The sequence below is a fragment of the Rhynchophorus ferrugineus genome, unplaced genomic scaffold, assembly GCF_030347505.1.
Source record: "Rhynchophorus ferrugineus isolate W39M unplaced genomic scaffold, kcgeb_rfMv2 rfM7, whole genome shotgun sequence".
NCBI classification, from domain to species: domain Eukaryota; kingdom Metazoa; phylum Arthropoda; class Insecta; order Coleoptera; family Curculionidae; genus Rhynchophorus; species Rhynchophorus ferrugineus.
Window position 1 is genome coordinate 2,200,259 of NW_027472586.1, and position 25,284 is coordinate 2,225,542.

The 25,284-nt window shown below is 36.6% G+C and overlaps 5 protein-coding genes across 9 annotated transcripts in view; 2 read left to right on the forward strand and 3 right to left on the reverse strand.

Moving 5' to 3' along the window:
* Nucleotides 1–117: 117 nt before the first annotated feature.
* Nucleotides 118–9,026, forward strand: lqfR (clathrin interactor lqfR). Its single transcript, XM_076409973.1, has 8 exons — nt 118–298; nt 358–559; nt 614–887; nt 1,807–1,962; nt 2,018–2,169; nt 4,248–4,504; nt 4,621–5,003; nt 6,176–9,026. The coding sequence occupies exons 1-8, from the start codon at nt 249–251 to the stop codon at nt 8,881–8,883; spliced, it is 4,182 nt and encodes a 1,393-aa protein (XP_076266088.1). The 5' UTR covers nt 118–248; the 3' UTR covers nt 8,884–9,026.
* A 4,612-nt stretch (nt 9,027–13,638) lies between these two features.
* Nop56 (Nop56 ribonucleoprotein) lies at nt 13,639–16,910 on the reverse strand. The gene is made up of 9 exons (XM_076409974.1): nt 16,778–16,910; nt 16,284–16,647; nt 16,032–16,230; nt 15,554–15,824; nt 15,313–15,499; nt 14,602–14,774; nt 14,413–14,544; nt 14,139–14,292; nt 13,639–14,084 (listed from the first exon to the last, which is right to left on the reverse strand). The coding sequence occupies exons 1-9, from the start codon at nt 16,778–16,780 to the stop codon at nt 14,014–14,016; spliced, it is 1,554 nt and encodes a 517-aa protein (XP_076266089.1). The 5' UTR covers nt 16,781–16,910; the 3' UTR covers nt 13,639–14,013.
* Nucleotides 16,911–17,017: 107 nt separating this feature from the next.
* LOC143199860 (uncharacterized) lies at nt 17,018–17,835 on the reverse strand. The gene is made up of 2 exons (XM_076409976.1): nt 17,149–17,835; nt 17,018–17,095 (listed from the first exon to the last, which is right to left on the reverse strand). The coding sequence occupies exon 1, from the start codon at nt 17,689–17,691 to the stop codon at nt 17,206–17,208; it is 486 nt and encodes a 161-aa protein (XP_076266091.1). The 5' UTR covers nt 17,692–17,835; the 3' UTR covers nt 17,018–17,095; nt 17,149–17,205.
* Nucleotides 17,836–18,123: 288 nt separating this feature from the next.
* wfs1 (wolframin ER transmembrane glycoprotein wfs1) lies at nt 18,124–22,221 on the forward strand. Of its 2 annotated transcripts, XM_076410315.1 has the most exons (5): nt 18,124–18,193; nt 18,710–18,790; nt 18,846–18,947; nt 19,011–19,227; nt 19,281–22,221. In XM_076410315.1, exons 2-5 carry the CDS (start codon nt 18,733–18,735, stop codon nt 21,442–21,444), a joined length of 2,541 nt encoding a protein of 846 aa, XP_076266430.1. In that variant the 5' UTR covers nt 18,124–18,193; nt 18,710–18,732; the 3' UTR covers nt 21,445–22,221. The 2 variants fall into 2 exon arrangements, with proteins under 2 accessions (XP_076266430.1, XP_076266429.1); XM_076410314.1 differs by lacking the exon at nt 18,124–18,193 and having other exon boundaries at nt 18,417–18,790.
* An 886-nt stretch (nt 22,222–23,107) lies between these two features.
* The window catches only part of LOC143200158 (SPRY domain-containing SOCS box protein 1), a 28,953-nt gene continuing 26,776 nt past the window's right edge, over nt 23,108–25,284 (reverse strand). For all 4 annotated transcript variants that reach the window (XM_076410554.1, XM_076410555.1, XM_076410556.1 and 1 more), the window contains exons 3-4: nt 24,420–24,831; nt 23,108–23,474 (exon numbers count right to left, since the gene is read on the reverse strand). In XM_076410554.1, coding sequence (XP_076266669.1) covers nt 23,251–23,474; nt 24,420–24,831 — 636 coding nt within the window. In that variant the 3' untranslated portion in view covers nt 23,108–23,250. The remainder of the gene's footprint in view (nt 23,475–24,419; nt 24,832–25,284) is intronic.

Below are 25,284 nucleotides of genomic sequence, written 5' to 3' on the forward strand. Positions count from 1 at the left end.
TAAACCGTTTATTTATTTAACTTCATCGTCATTATCGAAACCTGTGAAAATTACATTCTTATTTGCTTGGCGCCATCTATCACAATGAAAATATTTAACTTTGGCAGTTGACGTTACTCAATCGACGTCATGCGAATTGTCAAACATTACTCCTTTTTAGCCACATTAGCTACCTGGCAATTTAACTTGTAAATTACTTTCGATTCGTAACTTTTACTAGTAAACAATAGATCTCAGTATAGATTAACATGGAGAACCTTTTCAGTCTGTGGAAAGTACGGGAAATCGCCGATAAAGTGTTAGTTTGTGTTTTTAAGTGCACTCAACAGATGTTTTAATATCTCTATCAATTTCCAGGACCAATGTAGTTATGAATTATACAGAAATAGAAGCTAAGGTTCGCGAGGCAACTAATGATGAGGCTTGGGGACCGACCGGAGCTCTAATGCAAGAATTAGCTCATGCTACATTTACGTACGAGCATTTTCCAGAAGTAATGTCAATGTTGTGGAAAAGAATGTTACAGGATAGCAAGCAGCACTGGCGACGTACATACAAAGTACTGGTAGTTTGGGATGTACTGATTCAAGTATTTAAACATTGTTTATTTTAGGGTTTACTTGTTTTAAATTATTTAGTACGAAACGGGTCTGAAAGAGTAGTTACATCATCTAGGGAACACATTTACGACTTAAGATCACTAGAGAATTACACATTTATTGACGAGAATGGAAAAGACCAGGGTGTAAATATTCGTCATAAGGTGAAAGAGTTGATTGACTTTATACAAGATGATGATAGATTGAGAGAAGAGAGGAAAAAAGCTAAGAAAAATAAAGACAAATATATTGGCATGAGTTCTGATATGGTCGGAATGAGATTTGGGGGTAAGTAAGACTTAATTTATATGTATATCATTACACACATTATCTTCATAATAAAACAATTGTGCAAGTGATATTCTTATCTCAGAATTTAATCTTTATGTATATACTGTGATTACCAATTTTTAGTTAATATCATAACATTTTTACTTTATATATAGTTGGTTTTCTACAAATATGCAATAAATTAATAAACCTCATATATCCTTATATTTTATACCTAAAATAAATTGCTTTTTTCTGTAGTAAATATATGAATACAGTAATATAGCTTTAGTCTTGATTTGATGATGTGTTCAGTGATATAGTTAATGTGATGTTCAACTTTTTCTTTAAAGTTTGCAAAACCCCTGGTATTTTGCAATATATATTATTTTTTAATACGAGTTTAGCAAGTTCAAAATATTCATTAAAACATATATCGCAACTTTTTATAATTATTTTAATAATATAGATGATCAGTATTTACAAAAACTTTCTATATTTACGGGTGTTACGGGGTTCTTTTGAAAAATATGGAAAGCAAATTGTTTTAAATTTTTGAATTTTTGAAATTTTTGTTTTTTTAAAACATTTTTTTGGGCGACGACCTCATATTGTTTGACCTAAACCCTTGTCTGCTGAGTCACCCTTTTTAAGTTTGGAAATATTGAAAATCACTTGATACCAAATCTGATGGATAGACTAAGTATTTAATTGAGTTAATTAATTTTAATTATATGAGGTTTTTTCCTGATTAATTTTTTTCCAGAGATTATATTTATTGTTATAAAAATTATATGTTTATCTTAACCCCAGAGTTATTTTTTAACTGTTGTTATTTTGCCACTTTTTCCATTTCTATTCAAATAATTCGAAGTTAATGAAAATTATGGGGTTAATAAATAATAAACAAATCTAAGTTCGGTGTGTTTTGTTATAGGTTCCGAACGTTGGGATGAGAAACCATACACTCGAAGCGAATTCGTAGACCAAGAATGGGACGATTCCTCAACCAATCGGTACCGTGACAAATCTTATGAGGAAGACGAGGATAGGGACAACGTCGATAGCGATGGGGAAGGTTCACCTAGAAATGGTAATATTGTTACGTGCATCCGACCGCGTGTACTGACATTTTGCGCTCTCCATAGGCAAATCAAACAATAACACAATTAAATTCAAAGATGAGGGCAGAGCGGGCAGTCCCACGTCTGCCTCGCAGTACACGGAGAAGAGAGTCAACTTAAACTTAAGCTCTAACATAACAGCATCACCAAAAAGAGTTCAAAAACCGCTCAAAAAGGTAATTCGATTTTCCTTACAATAATTATGATCATAATTTAACATATTAGATAGTAATTTTTATTTTTCTCATGGTTTCGCTCAATCAGTTCATGATAGTGTCATTTTCTTTAATTTTGGTTCCTTCACAAATCGTTCAAAGTTTAAGCAGCTTTTATGGTCAACAATGTTGCAATTCATTGCTTTCAAACTTATTTTGGGCGTTTTTAGTTAAATCTTAAATGGCTTTCAATTAAAGAGAAACCATAATGAATGTCAGGTAAAATACCATTCAAGACAGAGAAATGACCTAAAAAGTTCCATGAAATATAAACAATCAACAACTCGCAGTAATTATTATTGTTATAACATTGCTTAGCCATAAAATGAAATAAATGAATTTCTTCCTTTTTAATTTTCCCATATATTTTCAATTTATAGTATATTCCGTTCTTCACTTGTTTCGTTACAAAAAAAAATTATTTCGCTTTTCGATTGTCCTCTAAACCATGTAACTTGATTTTGTGTAGTTGCATTGAACCATAACTATTACAGACCAAGGTTATTACTATTACACGTTTCATTTCATACGTTACTGATTGACAAATTAGACCAACATTGTTTTGTTATTACCAATTGTTTTACTATAAATCCGCAGTGTAAGTCCGTTTATCGATATCAGTGAGTTCGTTGGAGCTGTCATGATGATTCTGTAATTATCGCAGGATTCTTTAACATTCTAATGCGAGTGGAAAGGTGTTTGGGTTATAGGGTGACAGGCCAAGGAAATGTGCTCATTCATAGCAGTCAATTGTACCTTTGTCATTTCCAGTTATCATATATTTTTCGTGGTCAATTTATCATATGAATGTCACATATATGATTATTTTATTTCAGAATATTATAAACCTCTTCGGTAGTTGGTAGATGACATGGTGATTCGTCTTTCATACCAAAATTACCGGAACCAATTCGATCGTTTCTGTACAGCAGATTATTATAAAGCATTTTTAATGTACACAGCACCATTTTTTTTTTTGAATCTATTTTGTCGTAATAATGTTGCATGGATATACCGCACTTTTTAATAAACCTCTGGTGTTCGAGAATGTTCATTGGTACAGTAAAAATCAGTGTTCCAAAAATATTACTGACGAATTCTGAAGTAATTAATTATAAATAACGAGCAATTCATACACAAACGATTTAAATAATTGACACCCAGTAAGTTTCTTAGCTCCAAATATGATCGTCAACAAGCCTATAAACTATACATGGTTATCCTTTAATATTGTTATTGTTTAACTAAACGAGTGTCCTTGTCATGATGGTGAACATAATGTTCGTTTCGTAATGCGGCAATATTGGTCCGTAATTCATTAACTCCAGCGAATTCGTTTGTTTTTGTTCTTAAAATAAGTCTCAACTTCAATAACTTCTTCGTTTGAGCATTCTTTCGAGGCCTGCAATCGCGGGGGGCCAGATCTTGGACTATGCCACGGACAACAAAAGCTATTCTATCGCCGCCTTCATCGAGCGTTCTTTTGAGGCCTGCTATCGCTGCGTTCCAAATCTGGACTATACGATGTGTGACAAATCGATTCGATCAGTTCTATCATTGTTTTCATGAAGCTTTCTATTGAGGTCTGCCATCGCTGGGGGCTAGATCGGGACTATACGACGGATGGCAATCATTTGTACCGGATTCGGATACCGTTGTTTTCATCGACTTACGTCGACTCATGTATTGTTCCGAAAACACAGAAGCTATTTCGCTAGAACCACCGTAACTTTTGGACCAAACATCAGATTGCAGTGGAATTTTGACATCTTGAATGTTACCCAAACTAGAAACCAAAAAAAAATTCCTTGAAAAATAACAATGTTGGTTACAATGTTTGCATCTATCTTCGATCAGATTTCTCTGGTTTACAGTATATTCAAAAGTCTGACAGTGTGAAATCAGGTGAATACCGCGGTTGTATACTTGAATTTTTAATGAATAAGTGGCAAGGAGCTATTATTGCGTGAAGATGTCTACTTTTCGGCGTTGTTTCAGGGCCGGGATTTTACTAACTTGTCGATTTTGTGGCATTACAGGTTGATTTGGGGGCAGCCGCGAATTTCGGACGAGACCTGACGCAAAGTCCCCTTCCCAGGCCGCCCAGCGGCGGCGGCAACGCCGATCTGTTCGACGACTTTGATCCCAGGGCCGGCGAGAAGGCCGAGCCGATCGTCACGAACGATTTCGGAGACTTCGAGGCCGTCTTCAGCGGTACCGCCAAAACGGTCGCTCCTAGTACCAAGACGGAGGACGATTTCGCCGATTTCAGTTCCGCGTTTTCTACTTCGAGCAGGTACGTGATAAAACGAGAGTCTAGTTCTGGAGAATCCCCGCATGAGCACAGGGAGTTCGGTTCGCAACCGCGATAATCCGACCGATCAATGTGTTAACATCGAAAATCTGTTTCAGCACGACCCCGTCTAGTTTGCTCACGTCTCCCACCACGCCCACGGTGCTGCCGAACGTCATCCCCCCTACCATGGGCGTGCCGAACCAGAACCTTCTGATGTCCGCCAACAACGTCGCTCAAACTCAACCCGCGAACCTGCTGGGAGGGCCGCCCGTACAAAACAACGCGCTGATGGGCGGGAACTTGCTCGGCCTGGGACTCGAGACTGCCACCGCACAAAATCCTATCCAGATCGCTTCAAAGAATAACGAGGATTTACTCGGCGACTTGAAAGACTTCGGCGGCTTGAGCATACAGCCCAAACCGGCCGTGGGTAACGGCAATAACAATAACATTAACTTCGGATTGACGGGCGGCCAAGGTCTACTGGATAATTTCGATGGTAAGTCGAGTCAGATTAGTCTAACGTGACCTTGATGGATATGGGATAAGAGGAGTATTTATATTAACATCTGATTAGTATTAGGCATAGAGTAATAGAGAGAAAACTGGATAGGGATCACTGGAGAAAAGTTTCGCTACGTCCAGTATCTAGATGGGGGTTATAATCGACCATCCAGGAATGGAGCGTCATCTAGATGTTGGACGTCGCGAAACATTTCCACAAAATTTTCTGTAAAGTTAAATCTCTATTTCTCTGTGGTATTAGGACATCTTTTAATTGAAAATATATTTTATCGTCTCCTATAGATGCGTATCAAACATTTAGTTGATGATGTTATCCATAGATATTGACATTTTTTTCCATTTATCTAATCTCTGTTTTTATCATATAGTAGGTTGTTCTGTAATATTTGTTCTAGTTCGATCACAAAAATCCTTTTACCGTTTCATTATTTCAATAAAGGAGGTGTGTTCAGACAAAGTAACAGGATTTTTCATTTTTTTTATTTCATTTGCTTGGTCCCCAATCCACCTTTGCTCCAATCTATTTTAATAACGTTTCTAGAGAAATAATCATAGCAGGCCATGGCTGTCGAGGCTTACGTTTTTGTTGGTTGTTAATGTGCTGGACTATGCTCGGGCTATCTTCAATGCCTTCTTCTTTTGTTTTAACGACATTAAATATTTCTAAGCTTTGTTTGCAATTTATAACTATTTTTTAACAAAATTCAATGCACATTGTCTAATCCATTTTTTCAATAAAAAATGAAAAATCGTTTTGGAGTTATTCTTTTAATAGCTGGTGGAAGTATAGATGTATAGATACTTTCTGGACATTATTGGCTACTTAAGTATGATTTTTTAACGTATAGATTCCACATTGAATCGATCTTTACAGTATTTACTGTTTTTTTGCTAGGGACTTCTGTAGATCCAAGTCTCCTGTATAGTGACGAATCATTTTAATTATTTTTGTGTGTATATTCTATTGTTACCCAAGACTTCTCGTAATCGACTCGAACACAAGTCTTATGGAACAACCTACTGGGTGTTCTATCCTGTATTCATTAAACCGAACCAAAAAAATACCATTATACTGTCTTGAAAATCTGAAACAATGCTTGATCGACGGACGATATTCGGGAAACTCATTGAGATTTCCCCTTGCAGATGAAACTAAATCGAACACGAATAGTTATCGCAGCGGGAGCCGGAAGAAAACAACCGTACAGGCTCAACTGGAAGACACTACCGTTAAAACGGTGGAACGGCTGAGGCGCATCAGTAAAATATCATCTCAAGCGGACATCGATAACATTCTCGATATCCTGGACGACGTAGTCACGCAGTTCCCCGTTAATAACGCCCAAAAACTGATGCTGGTTGACGAAATAGAGTATCGGGATTACGCGGAGAATCATTTCAAAATCCTGCTGATCGAGCTGATCAACTTGTTCGATCACAGTTTTCCGTTTCAGCAGGGTCGAATGTACGACGGCGTGGTCAAGGTCTTCACCGTGGAAGACCCCGATTTTTTCGAGATAACGCTGCTGACTCTGCGGGATAAGATCAACGCGGGCGCTAATGTTAGTTGTATCGTGGGTTGCCTGGAAACTGTGTTGCTAGGCGACGGTTTATTTGTCGATATGGTCATGAATAGTTATAAGGACGCCGATGAAAGCTCGTGGCAGATTATCGTGAGGCTTCTGATCTCTCTGCCTAACAGAATCTCGAATGTCTTGGAGAGGGATACACCGGATTTATTCGTGAATAAAAACTACTCAAATTTGCTTATGTATAATTTCTTGAAGGCAGTGGAATTTATCGTTTTAGTCGTGTTTAAAGAGCCCAAGTTTTTGAGTAATTTCAACTTTGGGAATCTAGCTTATGTCTTGTCTAAAATCTCCATTCATTTTAACGACCGGAATAACTGTGAAGCTCTGAATCACTTCGTTGATATCGTAGCACAGTTGACTAACAAGCAATCGGATAAGTGTCCGGTATACAGGCGGATATTTAATAAGATATTTGAGCTTCTCGATAAGGCCGGTACGGAGATTCTGGCCAAGCTCTTTTTAACCAGGGTGGATCCCCGGAAGTACTTCATCAAGAACATCCTGGACAAGGACCTGATCAACACAGACAACTGGAGGTACTGTTTATGCACGAAGATCCCTTTACTGACGTACCCGGAAACTAATCACGAATATTTGGTCCCGAATCTGGTGGTATATCTCGACAGTGGCACCCACAAGTATCTGGAGGCTCTGCTACTGAATTTGCTGCGGATTTGGGCCGACAAGCCGGCTATCAAGCGGACGAGCGTGGAGCATCACTTGTTGATATCGAAGTACATAGTTGCCCTTGTGAATTGCGGGTGTCACTTCGGATTCACCGAGACCGAGCGTAAGCAGATCAGGGATAGTTTCCGGAAGGGTATATCGGTGCATTTGGAGTGCACGGTGCCGGTGTTGAGATATTCCGGGATGAAAACCGGGGAATATATCGCCAGGTGTCTCTCGAAGGAGGATGATGAGAAGAATGACGAAAACGAGTTGAAATTCGAGTACGATAACCTGAAACCTGATTGCCTCAAGGCCGTCAACGACCTCCAGTACTTCATCGATCTGGATTTTCCATCTTTGTACATGAAAAGTTCTGATATCCCCGACAACGTCCAGGATATCTTAACCCTACTGAGCAACAAGGCGGACGCGGAACAACAATACGACCCCCCTCAAAGGAAACTGAGAATCAAGCGAGCCCCAGTGAGGGAGAACGAGCTCGTCATCCTAGATCCCGTGAAAGTCAAAGATTACGGCATCACCATCATAGATAACGACTTCCAAATCGATTCGGACGACGACCTGGAACCGTACGACCTGTCGAACGACGTTCCGGTTCCCGGCAAGGAACCGCCTGCCTACCTGAGGGACCTTCGCGATAACCTCGTCGAAACCGAGGATCCGGACGTCTTCGCCTTGACACTGCAACACGCCGAGTCCCTCGTCAGCGAACAATTGCCCAACGACGACGCCAAGATCGGTCTAGAAATCCTGGAGATCCTCATCAACCTGGACTGTAAATATTACGTGGATAACTTCGAGGAATTGGTGTTTCGCGGTTGTGTCGCTATTACCTGCGTCTATCCGTCCATATATGCCGAGTATTTGTGCAAAGAGGTACACGCTGATGTCGGAAAGTACTCGCTGGTGCACAGATTGATGATGCTGGACATATTGCGTCAATCCGCCAAGTGCTTGTCGGAAATAAAACCGGTAAATAAAACTAAAGAACCCGAACAGAAATCGACTTTACGAACAAACGCGAAAGAAGCGTCGGAAGTGATCAGGAAACGACTGGAGAGCAAGACGAGGTACTTCCACACTCACAAGGCCGTGAAATTGGAACAAAAGAACCGATTCGCGGACGTTGCCGGTTATTTCTTCTTCCCCCTGCTTTACGGATACAACCAAAACAAACTACTATCGCAGCAACTCGTGAAGGACAGCGACGACTTCATGTTGCTCATCCACTTCATCGATACCCTGGCCATAATCATGTTCTGTTCGGAGAACTGCAACGTCGTCCACCGGATGGCGAAGGAGAGTTTGCATTTCTCCTGGTTCATGAGGTACCACAAGGACCCCAAGGTCAAGGCCTCCGTGCTGCATCTGATTGGGTCGGTGGTGACGGTGGTACCCGATTTCATGCTGATCGATAATTTCATGAACGAGCTGTTCGAGATAAGGCTCTGGCTGACGGAGTTATTGAATCCCAACGCCCACAGAGGGGACCCGAATCTCGAAGTAAGGCACCTGGCTGCTTGTACTATAGCAGCCATCGAACACGTCTTAAAAAATGACGTGGACGAATGAATTGTTGAGTTAGATATAGTGGTAGTTTGTACGTATCCGTTCAGGTTTGTTTTTATTCATTAGAATGATATAATAAGCGTCGATTATAAGCCTTTTTCTCTCTGTAGGAAGTAAAATAGTTTACAATAAAAATATTTATCAGATGCTATGGTATTACATTTTATATACCTTCCTTCCTCATTGATTTTTGCACTATTTAAAGTAGTTTCCTCAAGGACTCAACTTACTAACGAAAATTCGGTTTGGTAGACAACCAGAGATACAAGAGATTAATTTGAATCTTTAATTTCGGCCTTAATGAAATAGCCACAGTTTATTACTAATATTAGATCCGTAAAAAAGTAATCCGCCTTTTTTAAATGCCTGTGTGTGTTTTGTTTAAATAATTGTTTTCAAGTTGGACATAGTATACCTGATTTGGCCAGTTTTCATTCCCTCGGTTTAAACATATAGTCTATCCAGTAAAACAGCCGATGCTCTTCATCGGAATGTATGACGTTGCCGCACCGAATCGGACGTGTCTATCCATTTATAAACTCTATAGTCCTACCAATAAAACGGCCAATCTCGTCATCGAAATGTATGATGCAGCGTTGCCGCACCAAATTTATGTTTGCGTTTATGTTGACTGACAACAAAATATAACGTAAATGAAATATTAACGTAAATTTCAACATTATAGTCCATCTAATGCATATTTGTTGAAGGACTTAAATTACAGTTAGTTAAACAGCCACAATAGATCGTTGGTTAAAGTTGTTTTATTATATTTACGTTGATATATGACAACGGTGTCGTCCAGTACCAACACATCGAATTTTATAGACCGATTTGGTGACATATTCGGACGCATCAGACTTCATTCTGTCTCTCTTTAACTAGAGTAGTGCTAATTAATAAAGTGGGTGAAAAAAATCATTTATCAATACATAAACACAACAATAACAAAGTATATAATTAAAATTTTACTGTCTTTTATTTTAAGCTTATATATTATGTTTAGGTTATTTAACGTTTTATAAACATATTTCTCTCAATTTATTCAACAAAAGCAATTAATGCAATTCAAATTGATATGTATTAAGACTGTGTATAGGATATATACTTATAAATTCATGCCTATATTCTTTTAACATTTCATATTGTCCTCCATTTATTGTGATTATCATAAAATCTGCTTTATTTATTTACTAGCGACCCGCCCCGGCTTCGCACGGGTGCAATGCTGATACTAAATTAAATACACTACAGAAAAAATATGAACGTTGTATATAAAAACATAGCGGCCCGCTCCGACTTTGCACGGGCATAAAATATATATGCCTATGTCACTCAATGAAAACATGATTAAAATCGATCCAGTATTTTTGGTTCATTCATTACTGCCCTTGGCCTGCACGCATTAAATTTGGAGTAAAACAATTCCTCTTCCCCTATACTTACTATGAAGATTTCCTGCTATCTTTGGAATATCTAAATTCATACAATTTTTATTACATTACACATTTTTAAACGCAAATTTTAAATTTGTAATATCTCCGAAAATATTTGTTTAATTTACATGCTGTAAGGAACCATATTGATCTATATTAATTGCACACTGTATTTAAGGTACTTAATTCGATAAGGATTAATGCCGTATTACTTAAAATAGCTTCGTAAATAAGCCATTTTCTCACGTAAAAAGTAAACAATAAAAATGGTTAATGTGGGTTATCCCTAAAAGATAAACATATACCATCGCGGACTTTTTTGTAGACCTTTTTATGGTGTACAATACTGTAGTACATTAATTTGATCTAACTCGTAGGGTTAGGCAGCGTTTTTGCTAATTGCTAAATAAGCCAAAAAAAATAGGTTAATTTACGACATCACGTTAGAAACCTCTAAAATTAGCAATGTTGCCTTAGTATATTATGCATGTATTATACATATAAACCTTCCTCTTGAATCACTCTATCTATTGAAAAAAACCGCATCAAAATCCGTTGCGTAGTTTTAAAGATTTAAGCGCACATAGGGATATAGGGACAGAAAAGGCGACTTTGTTTTATACTATGTAGTGATATAAGTAGGGTAGGTACTCAAAATCTAAGATCGTGGCATATATAACACGCATCTTGTATTTTTGACCTCATTTACCCATGCTTCAACACTACTTTACTTGCTGAATCATACATAAATCTTTATGAGTAAACAAATCTAATATTTTCAAATTGCCACTACTTAAATTAGTTCGTGTTTCCAATATATCATCTATGTGAATTTTTGGCATAATCATATTTTATTAATATATTCGTATTAAAAACGCTCAAATTTGGAAATAGCAATATTTTTACCAAAATAGGAACCCCCAACCTTAAAAATTCTCAACTGAGTCAAACTTTAATGTTTCTTGTTCAATTTTAATGCTGTAGATTGACTATATGATCAACGAGCTGTGATTCTGATAAGATATACCCACATAGAGTCACAAGAACATAGAGTCATATTTATCTGTAGTTTTACTGTTGCAAGGTCAACTATGCCTAAAATATGAAGAATTCGCTATACAATTGAATCCAATTTGCAAAATTAAAATGAGTGAATACACATCTGCATAGAATATCCTCATAGTCTGTTCAAATTAATAGTTTTGTAATAGCTTTTTTGACAATATTCACAAATCGATGATTTATTCAGTACTGCCTATCATTTATAATCAAAATACGAACATTACAAAAACAAATAAACTATAAACAATTCTTAACCTTACAAAATAGAGCTTCGATCAAGGCCAGGGTGAAATCTAAAATCCAACAACTCGATTGCTCGTAAATGGCAACATCGCACAATCAGACGGAAACTACCGAAGTTTACCGAATATGTTTATGATTCTCCATAACTAGCCACCACTTGTCTGGAGGATCTTTTGACGATGTAATTTTCAAAAAACAAGTCAATTTACACTTTTAAAACCCAATAACTAAAATATTATCGAACGTCTTGTACCTGTAGACGCCCAATGATCGTCGTATATATTTTTAGGGAACATGCTCAGTCCGACCCCCGTCCAGTTGCTACAGCCAATGTCTTCCGACTCGAACAGCATCGCTTCGACCACCGCCGCCCAATTGATCAACAAGAGCCAGCCGCTGGGCTCGACCTGGGCGAACTCCGGCAACGTGAACATCGACCTGGACAACCTCATGCTCACCAAACCGAAGGCGACGCCCTCGCCCAGCATGAACCAGCTCGCTAGCAACCCCACGTCGCCCGTAAACCATCCGAAAGCCGTCGGCGTCGCGACGCCCAACTTCGGCTCGAACCTGGCGTTCAACAACCTCCAAGGACGCGTGCAACAACAACAAACTCCACCGCAGTTCTTCGCCAGTTTCAAATGATCCGCGATACGGATCGATTAAATCAATATGTATTAAAGTTTAGGTCGAGACTAATAATTATGGAACATTTTCTGTTATTAGATAGCGAAAAATAGATATGTAAAAAATGATACGTTTCCATTGTATATGACCCAAGAAAAAAGTATTTTTGTTTCGGAACATATCATCAGACTCAAAAATGTCCTGTATTTGATGTGAACAATGTTTAAAACAGCAGCTATTGGATAAGTATTACGTGGTGTTTCCTCCCCTCCAAGCGTTTTACTGTATTTTACATTTTAACGATAACCGGCTTTTAAAATTATATTTTAAATACGTGCACATATTACTTTCCTGTAAATATTAAGTTAGTTTTCTCAATGCTCATTATTTACAATTCGGTGCTGGGTAACTCTTTTATAGATATTCCTTTGGAGTTTTTATTGTATCTGTTTTAGCTTTTTTTCGAGATGGTAATTGTACAAATAAGACGTGGGAATTACCGGTAACTTCCTGTAATTAAATAGACATAGCAATATTAAACAACATTTATAAGTAACTCTTGTTAAGTTTTTATTACAACATTGAATAAAACTATATTTCTAAATTAAATTTTTGTTCAATTTCCCACAACTCTCATCCTAATATTAATACGTATTGTTTGTTTCGGAAGACGTTTGTCTTAGCTTTTTTTTCCTCCTGACAATCAATGACATTAATTATAACACAAACAAGTACAAACCCTAGTTTTATTTCATTTTACAAAAAGCCGAATAGTAATATAAGTAAATAAACGTGCTTATGGCTATCTACTTTTTATGTCATCTGAATTGTCGTACATTAAGTTACATCAAAAATAATATGAATTTACTACGTTAGGAATTGACAGTATTGTTTCAGAAGGCGTTTGACAATCAATGTCATAATTATCTAACTTTTTAAGACGACAGTTTTCTCAGTTCAATAATGGAGTTATCTCAACGATAGTTGCGATTTGCCTGTTTACATGTTGACAGTGTTTTATTTGTTTTGAAATACTTGTTTTAGATGTTTTGACAGTGTCATAATTATTATAAAACCAAATAGTATTTAATTTTGTTTATAACAATTTGGTTTTGCGTTCAGAGAACGAAAATATTTGAAAAAAAATGACTAGTTTAATTTTCCTAGATTATATTGGATCATCTGAGAAAGATTGCAGTTAATCGTGTGTTTACAAGTGTTATGGGATCTGAGAATTAATAAAGGAACTATAATAAGAAACTGTATGATAACTGAGGTAATACTAGATAAGAATATTTCGCTATATATGTCTTTATGACGGTGAAAATTAACGGTGTTTATGGGGCTAACGATAAAATAAATTACGTCCTGTAATAAAACGAGGAGAAAATATAAATGAAATATATATATTTAAAAAAGCATCAACGTCACACCCGGATCTGGAATATTTATTTACTGATATATAAAAACGTAAGTATACCTACATATATACAAGTTTAATGGTCATAAGAATTTGTTTAGAAAAAAATTATCTTTAAAAATGATCCTCAATATTCTTTTTATATAAAACTTTTATTACACATATAATCTGTCTGGGTACATTAAAAAATAAATGTACATACACAAAAACAAGAAAATACCTTGCACAAGTTGGAAATTCGAATGGGACATCATTATTTCCCTAAAAAATAACTCTTCCGGACTAAAAATTAATACAAATACGTAACGTCAATCGATACAAAACAATTTCCTTCAAGCGTCGTCCCTAATCCGTCTCTTGTGCCTTCTTCTTCTTCTTTTTCTTTTTAGGAGTCTCCCCACCAGCATCACTCGTACCTGAGAGAAAGCATTTGTCAGCTGGGCGAGCAGAAAACAAAAGGAAAAACTTACCGTTTCCAAGGCTCTCGTTTAAGGTGTTATTTGCGGATTCAGATTCGCTTTTCTTCTTTTTCTTCTTTTTGGGTGGTTGCTCCGCTCCGTCATTCTCCTGGATGCCATTACTCTGGTTCAGCTCGCTGTCGTTCAATGCTTCGGAGGCTGTTCTCTGTTAATATAAAAAAAATTATTAACTAACAAAACAAAAGACTACAAAAGGTTTCTGATCAAGTTAGCTTAGACACACTATCACGGTACTTTTGTTTATGTTCTTTATGTATCCCATTACCTTCTTTTTCTTTTTCTTCTTTTTCTCTGTCGCGGAAATGAATTGCTGCACTTCCTGAATGGCTTCCTGCATGACTTCAATGTTTTTCTTGGGGGCCTCGCCGGTTTCGTAAAATTTAAGACGGTCCTCGACCTAGGGATGAGATATTTTGTCAGATTTATGTTAATCAATGTCTGTTCTATCGCGTACTTGCTGTCTTAATTTCTCGCCAAATATCTGATTGGGGATTTCGGTGAAACAATCGATCCTGGAAGCGATCGAACACTTGTTGGCCAGATATCGGGATATTCGACCCTTGTTCTTCGTCCCAGCTCGTCCGATGAACGTGGTGTGGAACAGTAGACCATATTTTGGTGTATTTCCTGGAAACAAAAATGGAATATGCATTCAGGTTCATAAGAAACACAAATCCCCAACATAGACAAAAAAAAACAGTTCAATCCTACTGACTAAAAAAAAGAGCACAAATCGTAATGGACAAACTGAACAATAGTGGATGGCATCACTTCAATGTAAAATTAATGCAAATGGCATATGGGAAAATAGTGAATAGTAACATTTACATAGAAATGACGTCATGTAACCACCGACTCCTTGATTTCCTCTGATTTGATTTATCCAACATCAGCCATCAGAGCTACCATAATCAGATGACCATATTTTCATTTTCCACTCTCATACCCACCTAAAATTTTAATAAAATATACCAAACCCAATTTATACAAGCTTAATAAAACATTAAACTACAAAAAAACCAAGTTTGGATATAATTTCGCACAATTCCGACACTCAATCAAACACCAAAAGTTTTGATAAAGCTCTAATATGTGCCTTAAAACAACTTCTCCAAATATCATCACCTTCAACCGTTAAATTTTAACACAAAAAACCATTCCTCACCTCTCGTTTTCAAAGCCCTGAACAGAGCTTTTTCAGCACCCAAAATCTGTACGGTTGATGCGGGATATTTCGCTAGATTTGTTAGTGATCCTGCATGGGCTATTAATCTTGCTCCCACTTGTTCGCCAATCAGTTGGGCCAGGTTGGGGGCGACATCAGACATTTTTGTTTTTAAATATTCTGCTAACTGTAATAATTACACTAATTAAAACCAACACTCCTATCAATGAACAAAACTTACCTGTTTTCTATAATCCGATAATGATATAACTCTAGTAGCAAACATCTCAATATTCAACAGATCAACAGGACTGATATCCATGCCCATACTTGACCTTGATGCACTTAAGATCGCCTGTGCTTTACCAGAATCCATTGTGATCTCTTCTAGTCCTTCCAGTGATTCTTCAGATAATTCCTTGCGGTTCTTTATAAATTTCGCTAGTCTTGCAAAGGTGTAATTCTCTGGGACAATTTTGACTAATTCTGGGAAATGATATGAGTACCATTCTCTACGAGAGAACATGTATTGTTTATGATTTATCACATGATTATAAATTAACTTGTTCCACAATAAATTTAGACATAATAATAAACTACGTCTGATAATTTTAATTTGGTAATTCTATTGCACAATTCCGACACCTTAACAAACATGAAAGAAATCTGTTAAAGCTCTAATATGTGCCATCATAAAGAAGTAGGGTGATATAACTTACCTTATCCTCATAGAAAATGTATTGATATCTTTATCCAATTGATCCAATAAAGCAATTGATTGGATAATCATGTTATCCGCTCTGTGAACATTAAACTTGATCTTGGCTCTGGAATAAGAATGTCCAAGACCTAACTGAGCAATACCAGAGCTCTTCAGAGTGAAGCCTTTAACTAAATTGTGAAAATGATGCCTAATTCCTGGAAAACAAACACTAAAAAACTTGTACCGGACATAAAAATTTATGTTTTACCTCTGATAATTTCAGGTACAGCACCTATATGACTACATTGAATACCCAAAGCTTCAGTGATAGCAGCTGCTAATTTAGGATCACTGACACCTAATGTCACTTTCTTACTCTTAGGAACAGTCAAATCTAAAAAGTTGTGTAGGTCCTCAGGCATGATACCTTCAGAGATTGCATTTATATTCTCCAACGCAGTAACGGCCGTCTTGAAAGGCGAAAAACTGACGAGCTTTACGATACTATTAAATCGGGGCAGGTCTGTTATGGCGGCTTCAACTTGGGGTAACAGCATTCCGATTTCTTCGAACTCCTGTACTTTAAACACGCCATACCCTGCCGCATGCTCGAATAGAGCAAAAAGCGCGACCTGTTACAGAAGGCACGCGGTAAATTGTGAGGTTATATTTATAAACATACATACATACACACACACAAGTTTCAAATAAATAAAATTAGTTATAAAGTAAATGTTAGTTTCTTAAAAAAAAAGGTCTTACCATGATCACTATAATCTACACAATATTTTCATAGATTAAAACTGACAACGACAACTCCACGTGCAGATACAACAGAAAAGACACTAACTGGTCGCTAACTTAACGACTGTCAAAAATATTATATAATAGAGACTAACTTCACTTCCCTCTTCTTTTAATTTTAACGTCTAATAAGAGTTATTTCCCAATATTCCGGCAATATATATATATATAAAAAAACGGGGAAAAAAATGAAATATGTGTACTTCAAAACGTTTATTCTGAAACAATCTAACTCCAGTATTTTTGAACTAATTAAATTCTAACATGACTGGAAATCTAAAAAAAATAAAAGCTCTTTTAGAGTTTCACCAATATTTGATTTTACTTACCATTCATTTTTTATCTCATAAATAAAATTGATTAATGATGAAATTCAATACTTTTAATTAATGTTTGAAGTTCTTTCGTCGTCTCCCACCAGTACCATGCTTTAATAACTGCACATTCTCATCATCAGTGTTGTAGTTTAACCCCCATATATCAAGTTTATGTGGTAAATAAAACAATCCAAACAATGTGACTATGTTGAGGATACAAGGAAAAATAACAGCAGGGTTTAAAGTAGTGGCTCGAAAATAAATAGTCTCGGTAAAATAAAGCATTATTGTTATTGCTAATGACCATTTGCCCAAATCTACTACTGGCCTGTAATGTATGTAAAGTGTGGTGTAAATCAAAACTAGCGCTTTTAATAATGCAAACATTCCAAGAATTCGGGACGTGGTAAATTCCTCATCGTTATAATCTATTATACTTTTCGTTAAAAACGACCTTTTCTCTATGAAGCTCTTCGCCGTTATTCCCAGATCCATGAAAGCGACAAAACCTATCCAACCGCGAAAAGCGTACAGTATTTTGCTGTTCATATCCATTTTCGGGAAATAAAATGCACGTTCACATCCAAATAAAATAACTGTACATAAAATGATAATTTTTTGTATCAAATAAACATATTCTGGTCCATATTTTTATATATTTATCGCAGATATAATAAGGAAATGAATTAATAACATCACTTAAATTGATTGGTTAATTCGTATATCCTTCTTCAATTACGAATGTAGTAAGATAAAAGCCCCATAAACAGAAAGAAGATTTAGTGTTATAGCCCTGAGCATAATCGATTTAAATAAAAAAACTCAAAATAGAATTTTGATTCGATTTTGCAGGGTATATATGCAACGCACAATACGCAGTTGATTATGTTATATATTTTGGCTTATTCTATCATTGTACTGATACATTATAAATTATAATATTATCTAAAATAGATTAGAAATAATATGACACATATAGAGAGATAAATCTATTTTTTCATATGTTACGAAATAGCCATGATGCCAATTGAAACCCCTTATTTACATTTTATTCTTAGTAAGTTTTAATTTGCTTAAATAATAATTTTTTTTTATTCTATTATATTCTATCACTGTCACTTTACCTTGTATTATTTTCTATTTATTTCCTTCTAATACATATCTTTAAAGCCGAATCATTTGCTTTTCTACACGTTAACTCATAATAGATTCAAAATAAAATATTTCTAAAGCTATAGTTATTTGATGGTCATAATCGATAGATTTCGATTATGTAATTCATAATGAAATAACATTCTAATTAGGAAAAGATGGAAAAGAAAACAAAACCTTATTTTGAAAACATTATATTGTCAATGTCAAAATTTGATTGATAAAAAATTGCTATAGTTAATGGTTTTAATAAATAATAAACTTCAGAAGTTTATTGTGTAGGCATGCTATGGAACATTTACAGGTGGATTACCTTTCCTCCTACATTATTATAATGTAGTATGGGATATAGAAATAATTACGATTTCATGAGATTATAAAATTTGTTTAAATTTACTCTTATTTGGATCAAATTCTTCAGGTGGTAATCAAATATAGATAATTATGGCTGGTGTTATTCCAAAAAAGTCATCTTCAGGCAGGAAGCAGTGGAGTTTACATGGTATTTCAATATGTGATAATATAAAACATGCAATTGTACATGTAATGAGTTTTAGGAGCACAAAGAATATCTTTGAAAGGCTTAAGAAGCCAGTTGGCAGCAGATGGATGTCCTGAATCACAGGTTGTTTTGGCTAAACTTTTATTTGAGGAATGCGGTTGGTACATATTGGACATGTCTGAGTGGCTTTTTATTATTATTATTTCTTTGTTTTTGTTAGAATTTAAATCAGATCAGAAAGAAAATGCAAAACAGGGTGTCTATTGGCTAATTAAAGCTTCAGAGCAGGGTAACTTGGAAGCAACAGATCTGTTAAAGAAATGTTTAGAGACGGGGAGAGGAATTAATGAGCACAACTTTATAGATGTGAAAACTTGTATTAGTATGACACAAGATGAAAAAATTGTTAGGAGAGCTGCTAAAGAAATGTTTGCAAAGTATTTAATTTAAACTATTTGTTTCCATCTTGATTCAAATTTTATTTTTTTAGTTTAGCGAATGGTGGAGAATATATAACATCAAATCAACTACAGAGAAAGATTTTATCTATAGAGAGGGGCGAAAGCTGTTCAAAATCAACAGAGACCAGAGATCTGGAAAATCACTGTCAAGAAAGTAATGGAGAGATAAGTAATAATTATGATGACTCATCTGGTGAGTCGGATGAGGAAACAGATTGGTCCATTAAATCGGACTTGAATAATGAGAAACTGACTGAAGACAAGGTGGTATCGGCTGCCATTACCTTTTCCCATGGTCACTTGCCAGTTGTAAATAATATATTATCCCTAACTGAGCCCAATTTGAATTCGTTAGATCACATTCCGTTCCTATATCGTTCCATTCTGCACCCGATTTTGTTTTTGAAGATAGTTTATTTGAGATTAATAAAGTTCCTGGGTAGCAAATCTATGCCGATACCCCTGGGTTCCACTAATACTCAGGGTTTAGCGTTGCTTTTGATTTATTCCTTGGTCAGCTTCGATAACGTGAAGTTTTTTCTGCCCACGGTTGGGTTTTATGCCTCTTTCGTTATGATGATCGTCGCTACTTGCCAGATGCTTCAGGTCCAGAGGGAACTGCACGAGTTCCGCCTCTGGCGGGGTCTTTTCATATGCTACTCGAACGGGGATTTGAACGAGCAGAGTTTCGAGAGCCAGTTCATCATCAACCACACCAGGCCATACATTTGGTATTTCTTCAGCCTGCTTGTGCACTATTTCTGTTTCTCGCTGACGCCGGTCAAGCTGGAGTCGGAACTGACGGTGATGTCGTGCTGTTTCATGTTCGTGACGCTGTTCGGGCTGATGGCGAGGCGTCGCGACAAGACGGTACTCGATCCGTTGGTGCTGTTGAGTTTCGCGGTCAATATCCTCGCGAGGTACCCGTACGACACGGATCCTATAGTGTCGAGGGGCTGGCGCTACCTGGAACTGAACGTCCCCTCGTTCCCCAGCTACGTGGTGGGTAACGGGATCGAGTTCTGTATCAGTTTCCGCTTGGTCTTGTACGCGATCATTCCGGCGCTGTTAGCGCGGATGGCGGCGAGGGATCGCTGGAAGGGGAGCTACAAGGTGTTGCTGCCCCATCTGGTGACGTTGAGCTGGTTACAGTACTTCGCTGTGTGCTCTCACAACGCCACCATGTACGGGTTGTACCGGGCCACTCTGGCCCTGGTCGGGTCAGTGGTCTTCTTGCCATTGGTGGGCCTGATGTCGGTGATATTACCGGTGGCTGCCATAACGAAGTGGGTGATATCGTCGAATTTAATCTATAGCATCGGTCTGTTCCTGTTCCTGCTAATGATCTGCCTCGCCGTGTGCTACGCCTGCGCTAAAACCAAATATGCCCCCTACACCGCCGCCTTGCAAGTAGTCCTGATGCTGATCGCCTTCTTCGCCCTCCTGAAATCCTCCCTCTACAACGGCAACCTATCCAACGAGTATCCCATGGGCATCGAGACGAAAACCCTGGACTGGGACAGTTTCGAGTCCCTGTGCTACAAGAAAATGTACCACGAGAAGGAGAATCGCGCGGAAGCCCAGTTGAGATGCGCCGAATTGGAGGGCAGTCAGGTTTTCTGGGAGGCCACCGTCACCGAGGTGAAACTGACCTCCATCACCAACAAGTACAAGAGCGTCATCGACAAATTCCCCAAATTCCTCTCGGACTACCTCCGCTGCTTTTACGGAAAACCCGTCAAAACCAACTGCGATCAGGACGACGCCGGTCAGATCAGCGACTGTATGATCCTACAGGAATCCTACGCGAACCAGTGCACCCTGAAGGATCACAACGCCTACACCTTCGAGGTATCCTTGAAGATGTCGTCGTTTTACTGGACCACCACTCCCATCGTTCACCTGCATCTCGCCCACGAATTCACCAACTTCACCTTGCGTCTGAGGTCCAAGGACGAGGTTTGGTTCAAGGGTCGGCTGTATAATAATCACGAAGCTGGCGCCGAAGGGCTATTGGGGTCCGTCCACATCTTCGTCCACGGTGAGGAGATCGGCTGCATCTCCTGCGCGGACTACCAGCTGACTTCGGTGAAGACTTCAGAAAGAGACATGTTTAGTTTCGTCTATATGTTACACGATGGCTTTAAGTTCATATTGAACGTTTTATTTAATCCCGTATTGATATTTAAGTAGGTTTATTGGTTGTACTTGAGATAAATGAAATTATTTAAGTTGTTGTGTATCAGTGGGAGCTTTGTTTCGAAGAAACATATAGTGTTTTACTAGTCGTGGACGTTTCTTCTCTTTTTTCCACACTCATGGTGTCAAAACTAACCTAAAGAATAGCCGTTGTGCTCTCGATGTTCATATATGTATAGAATTAGGCAATAAATTATGGAAACTGAATATATGGAAGCACCTAATCAGAATAAATCTAACCAAACTATTTTTTTCATTTCTTTTTTTTTTCGCTTGTAATATTTTTATATAAATATTCAAACGTATACTATTTTTATTTAATAATACAATTACTTATATCAAAAGTCAGTAAAAAAGATAATACTTATATGTCTGTAAAATTTGTCAAAAATCTGTAAAAAAGTGTTTTTGTACGATTCATCTAGTAGGCTTGAACGTCAAAATTACTCTTTGCTTTGAAGAAAGTTTATTTGTCATTTCTAATACTTCATTTATGTAATTATTTTGCTGTAGTCCTAACTTTAATCGCAAAAAATGTTATATCGTTATCCCCTTTTTCCTATATTCGAGATGTTATAACTATCCTAAGGAAGGAAGGCTGTTTTTTCAATGTTCATACGTGTATAATATTAGTTATTGAGTTATGGAAACTGAGTATATTCAAGGTCTGATTTGGAATAAACTTAACCAGACGATTGTTTTGTTTATTTTTATTTTTTCATTCACAATATATTTATATAAATATTCAAATAAAAACTATTTTTATTTTAACTTCTTTTTTATTACCATATATCACACGTTACTTGAATAGGTTCCATAAGAAACAAAACAATAAAAAACATACCCTTGTGATTAAAAGAAATAACAGAGTTTTAATTGTTAACAAGATTTAATATTAATATTTCCTATAATTTTTGATTTTTATCAATAATGATTGTGTCCAATTGCTTATAATTTGGTACAGGACGTAATTAATAACACTATCTTGGCTAAATGCTAAATTATTTTAAACTATCCACTGAAATATTCCCTAAATATCGACGATTTAAATGTACGGTAGATTTTTGACGTTAAATGTCAATGTCAATATTTTTAAAGAATTATATACCTATAGCTCAAAAGCACGCCAGCGTAAAGTATATGTAAATGTCATAAATAGTAAAATTAACTAGATTTCGACTTGCGAGATATTTTTGAAGCAATTTGGTTGTATTTAAAATTTTATCAAATTTAGGAAAAATAAAACAATTATCAATTAGTGAGATACCATGGAGTAATGCATAACACTCTATAATTATGAACTCCTAAAAAAGAGTTCAAGCGTAACTGTAGCGTAGATGTCTACTCTATGGTGAGATACTGTCGATGAAGTGTCGTTGTCAATGTCAATCTGTTAAATGACATCGATTGACATTTTAATTAATAAAAATAATCTCAGTCAGCTGTTGTCAAGTATATATTTTTATTAGGATCGGTAGTCAGTATCATTAAAACAAGGGAATTTTAATTAGTAAAAAAATATTTAATCTTATATATATTTATAATTCAATTATAGTTAATGTTAACATCCGGTTAAATATTGGCTAAATACCGATGAATAAAAAGTAGCTAAATATTCCATATATATTATTTGTGTACAATTTCAACTAGGTCGATTTATTTAAATTAGAATACTATACAATATAAAAGATACATTAAAATATAAGAAAATTAAAATCTTTTCTGCGCAGACTAGAGAGGATTGCATGTAATAATTGCAAATGGTAATTATCACATATATTTCACGATTCGAAGTCGGCTTTACACCAGCCAGTTATTGGGACAACGGAGTGTTAGATTTTTTCGTTGTCTTATTTGACTTAATTTGGACGGATGAAGGGTGTAGAAGTATTGTGGCGGGTTAGCGACGAACTCTTTTAGATCTTCGGGAATTTCCTTGTCTTTTATCTCTTTCGCGATAAAGAATTTACCGTAATGACTTCGAAGCTTCAGGCGGCACATGTGCAATAAGCTAGGCGGTCCCCCTGAAAATAACAACGGATGAAACCTCGTACAATGATATTATTAAGGGGTCTAGGGATTTGAAAATTTTAAACTATAATCTATTCAAAATTTTTTTTGTGATACGTCGTCAAGATATTTAATGTATTGCCCGCCGCAATTTATAAATTCGTTTTACAATCGGACAATATTTTCCTTCTCTTTTTATTCTAGTTAAAAAGAGACACAAGGCTGTCTGATTAGTTCGAACGCGTAAACGAATGTGCCTGTCAAAGTCGTCCGGTTGTCAGACGTATGCAAAATTCTCTAATTAACTGTAGTTTTTAGTACTGTAATGTTAAAATAAATTATATTTGATAACATTTTTGTTCAATTATTTTATTTATATTAGAATTTTGTTGTATGTGAAAGCCAAACTGAACTAAAACTCAGTAGAGTCGATGAAGCAACATTGCGACGTTTTGACGTCATAAATTCAGATGACGTATGTACAAAATAAATTTGAATAGACTGTATGTTGCATATATAACTGATCTAGTGACATGCAGCGTTTTTCTCGACCGGTTGACTTGATATCTCCAGTTCTACCGAACCGATTGTTTTGAAATTTGGCGTGAGCCTTCTCTATACATTCTTCTATCGTACGAATGTCGAAAAAGTCTGAACAGAATTTTCTGCGCCAAATTATGGCGGTTTGAAATACCGAGGAAGGTTTTAAAAATATTCTAAATTCAAGTTTAGTTATAGTTTTACATTTTTAGATGATGGAACAATGTATAGGGAAAGGTCGCAAGAAGTTTCGGTAAAACTTAACATATAATGTCAAACGTCTCGAAAAAAGCAGTGTCACTAAATGTGGTATACCTCCAAAAATAGTTTAATTGTTGAAAAATCCTCTTAAGGACACATTACAGAAGGGCAAAGCTTTGAGAATACGACGAATACCCCTGAGAACAAAATGTACTTACACGTATCGAGCTTCCCCAAATATCTCATGGATACGTCATCTCCTTGCGTGGTCATATTCACGATGGGATAGAGCGTTTTGCCTTCTAGACCATCAAACATGATCCCCATGCTTTTGCCGTTGATGACGATGGCGATCGTGCCGGCATTCATGTCCAACACGATGCAGAAACAATCGGGAATGGTGAATTCGGCGTCGGCGTACCGGAATACGGGGTAGGGCTTGACGCCCTGTGTATCAGTGTCGTGTAAGGCTTCTCTGTTGCATATGTCCCAGCCCCAGGAGTGTTTGTTCTTTCCCACCAGGTTAGTCTTGCCGGAACAGTGCAGCGGCGCCTCTTTCGTCGCCACGCCAACGACGCAGTTCTTCACGCGAATCTCCTTTGGCCAATAGATCTCCCAACAGTGTATGCCCTAAACAGAATCGGTATTTTATTCTCTGTGACGAACTAACTACAAAGTATACCGGAAAAATAACGATATATCTGGTTGATATAATGTAAATAAGCCCTTAAAATTAAGTTTTATTATTTTTCCAAAGCCCAACGCTGTTTCCGGAATTAATTTTAAAGGTATGTTGAGAATATCCATATTTTTTTGGTGTCCATATATGATTCTTTTTGTTTTCCGGTCTTTTTAACTTATTTAATTTTTATAACCATTAAAGTTAAGTACCAAAAGTACCACTCTAGTTGAAAAGAGACATAATGAAGTCATGCGTCATGTAGCAAGAACATGTCAGTTAATCGGTCCATACAATTCGATTTGTGTTGGTACTGGTCGTCACCCTTGTCATATGTCAATGTAAAAATAATAAAATTGCTCTAACCTACTAACTCTGTGGCTGTTTAGTTAACTTTAGTTTAA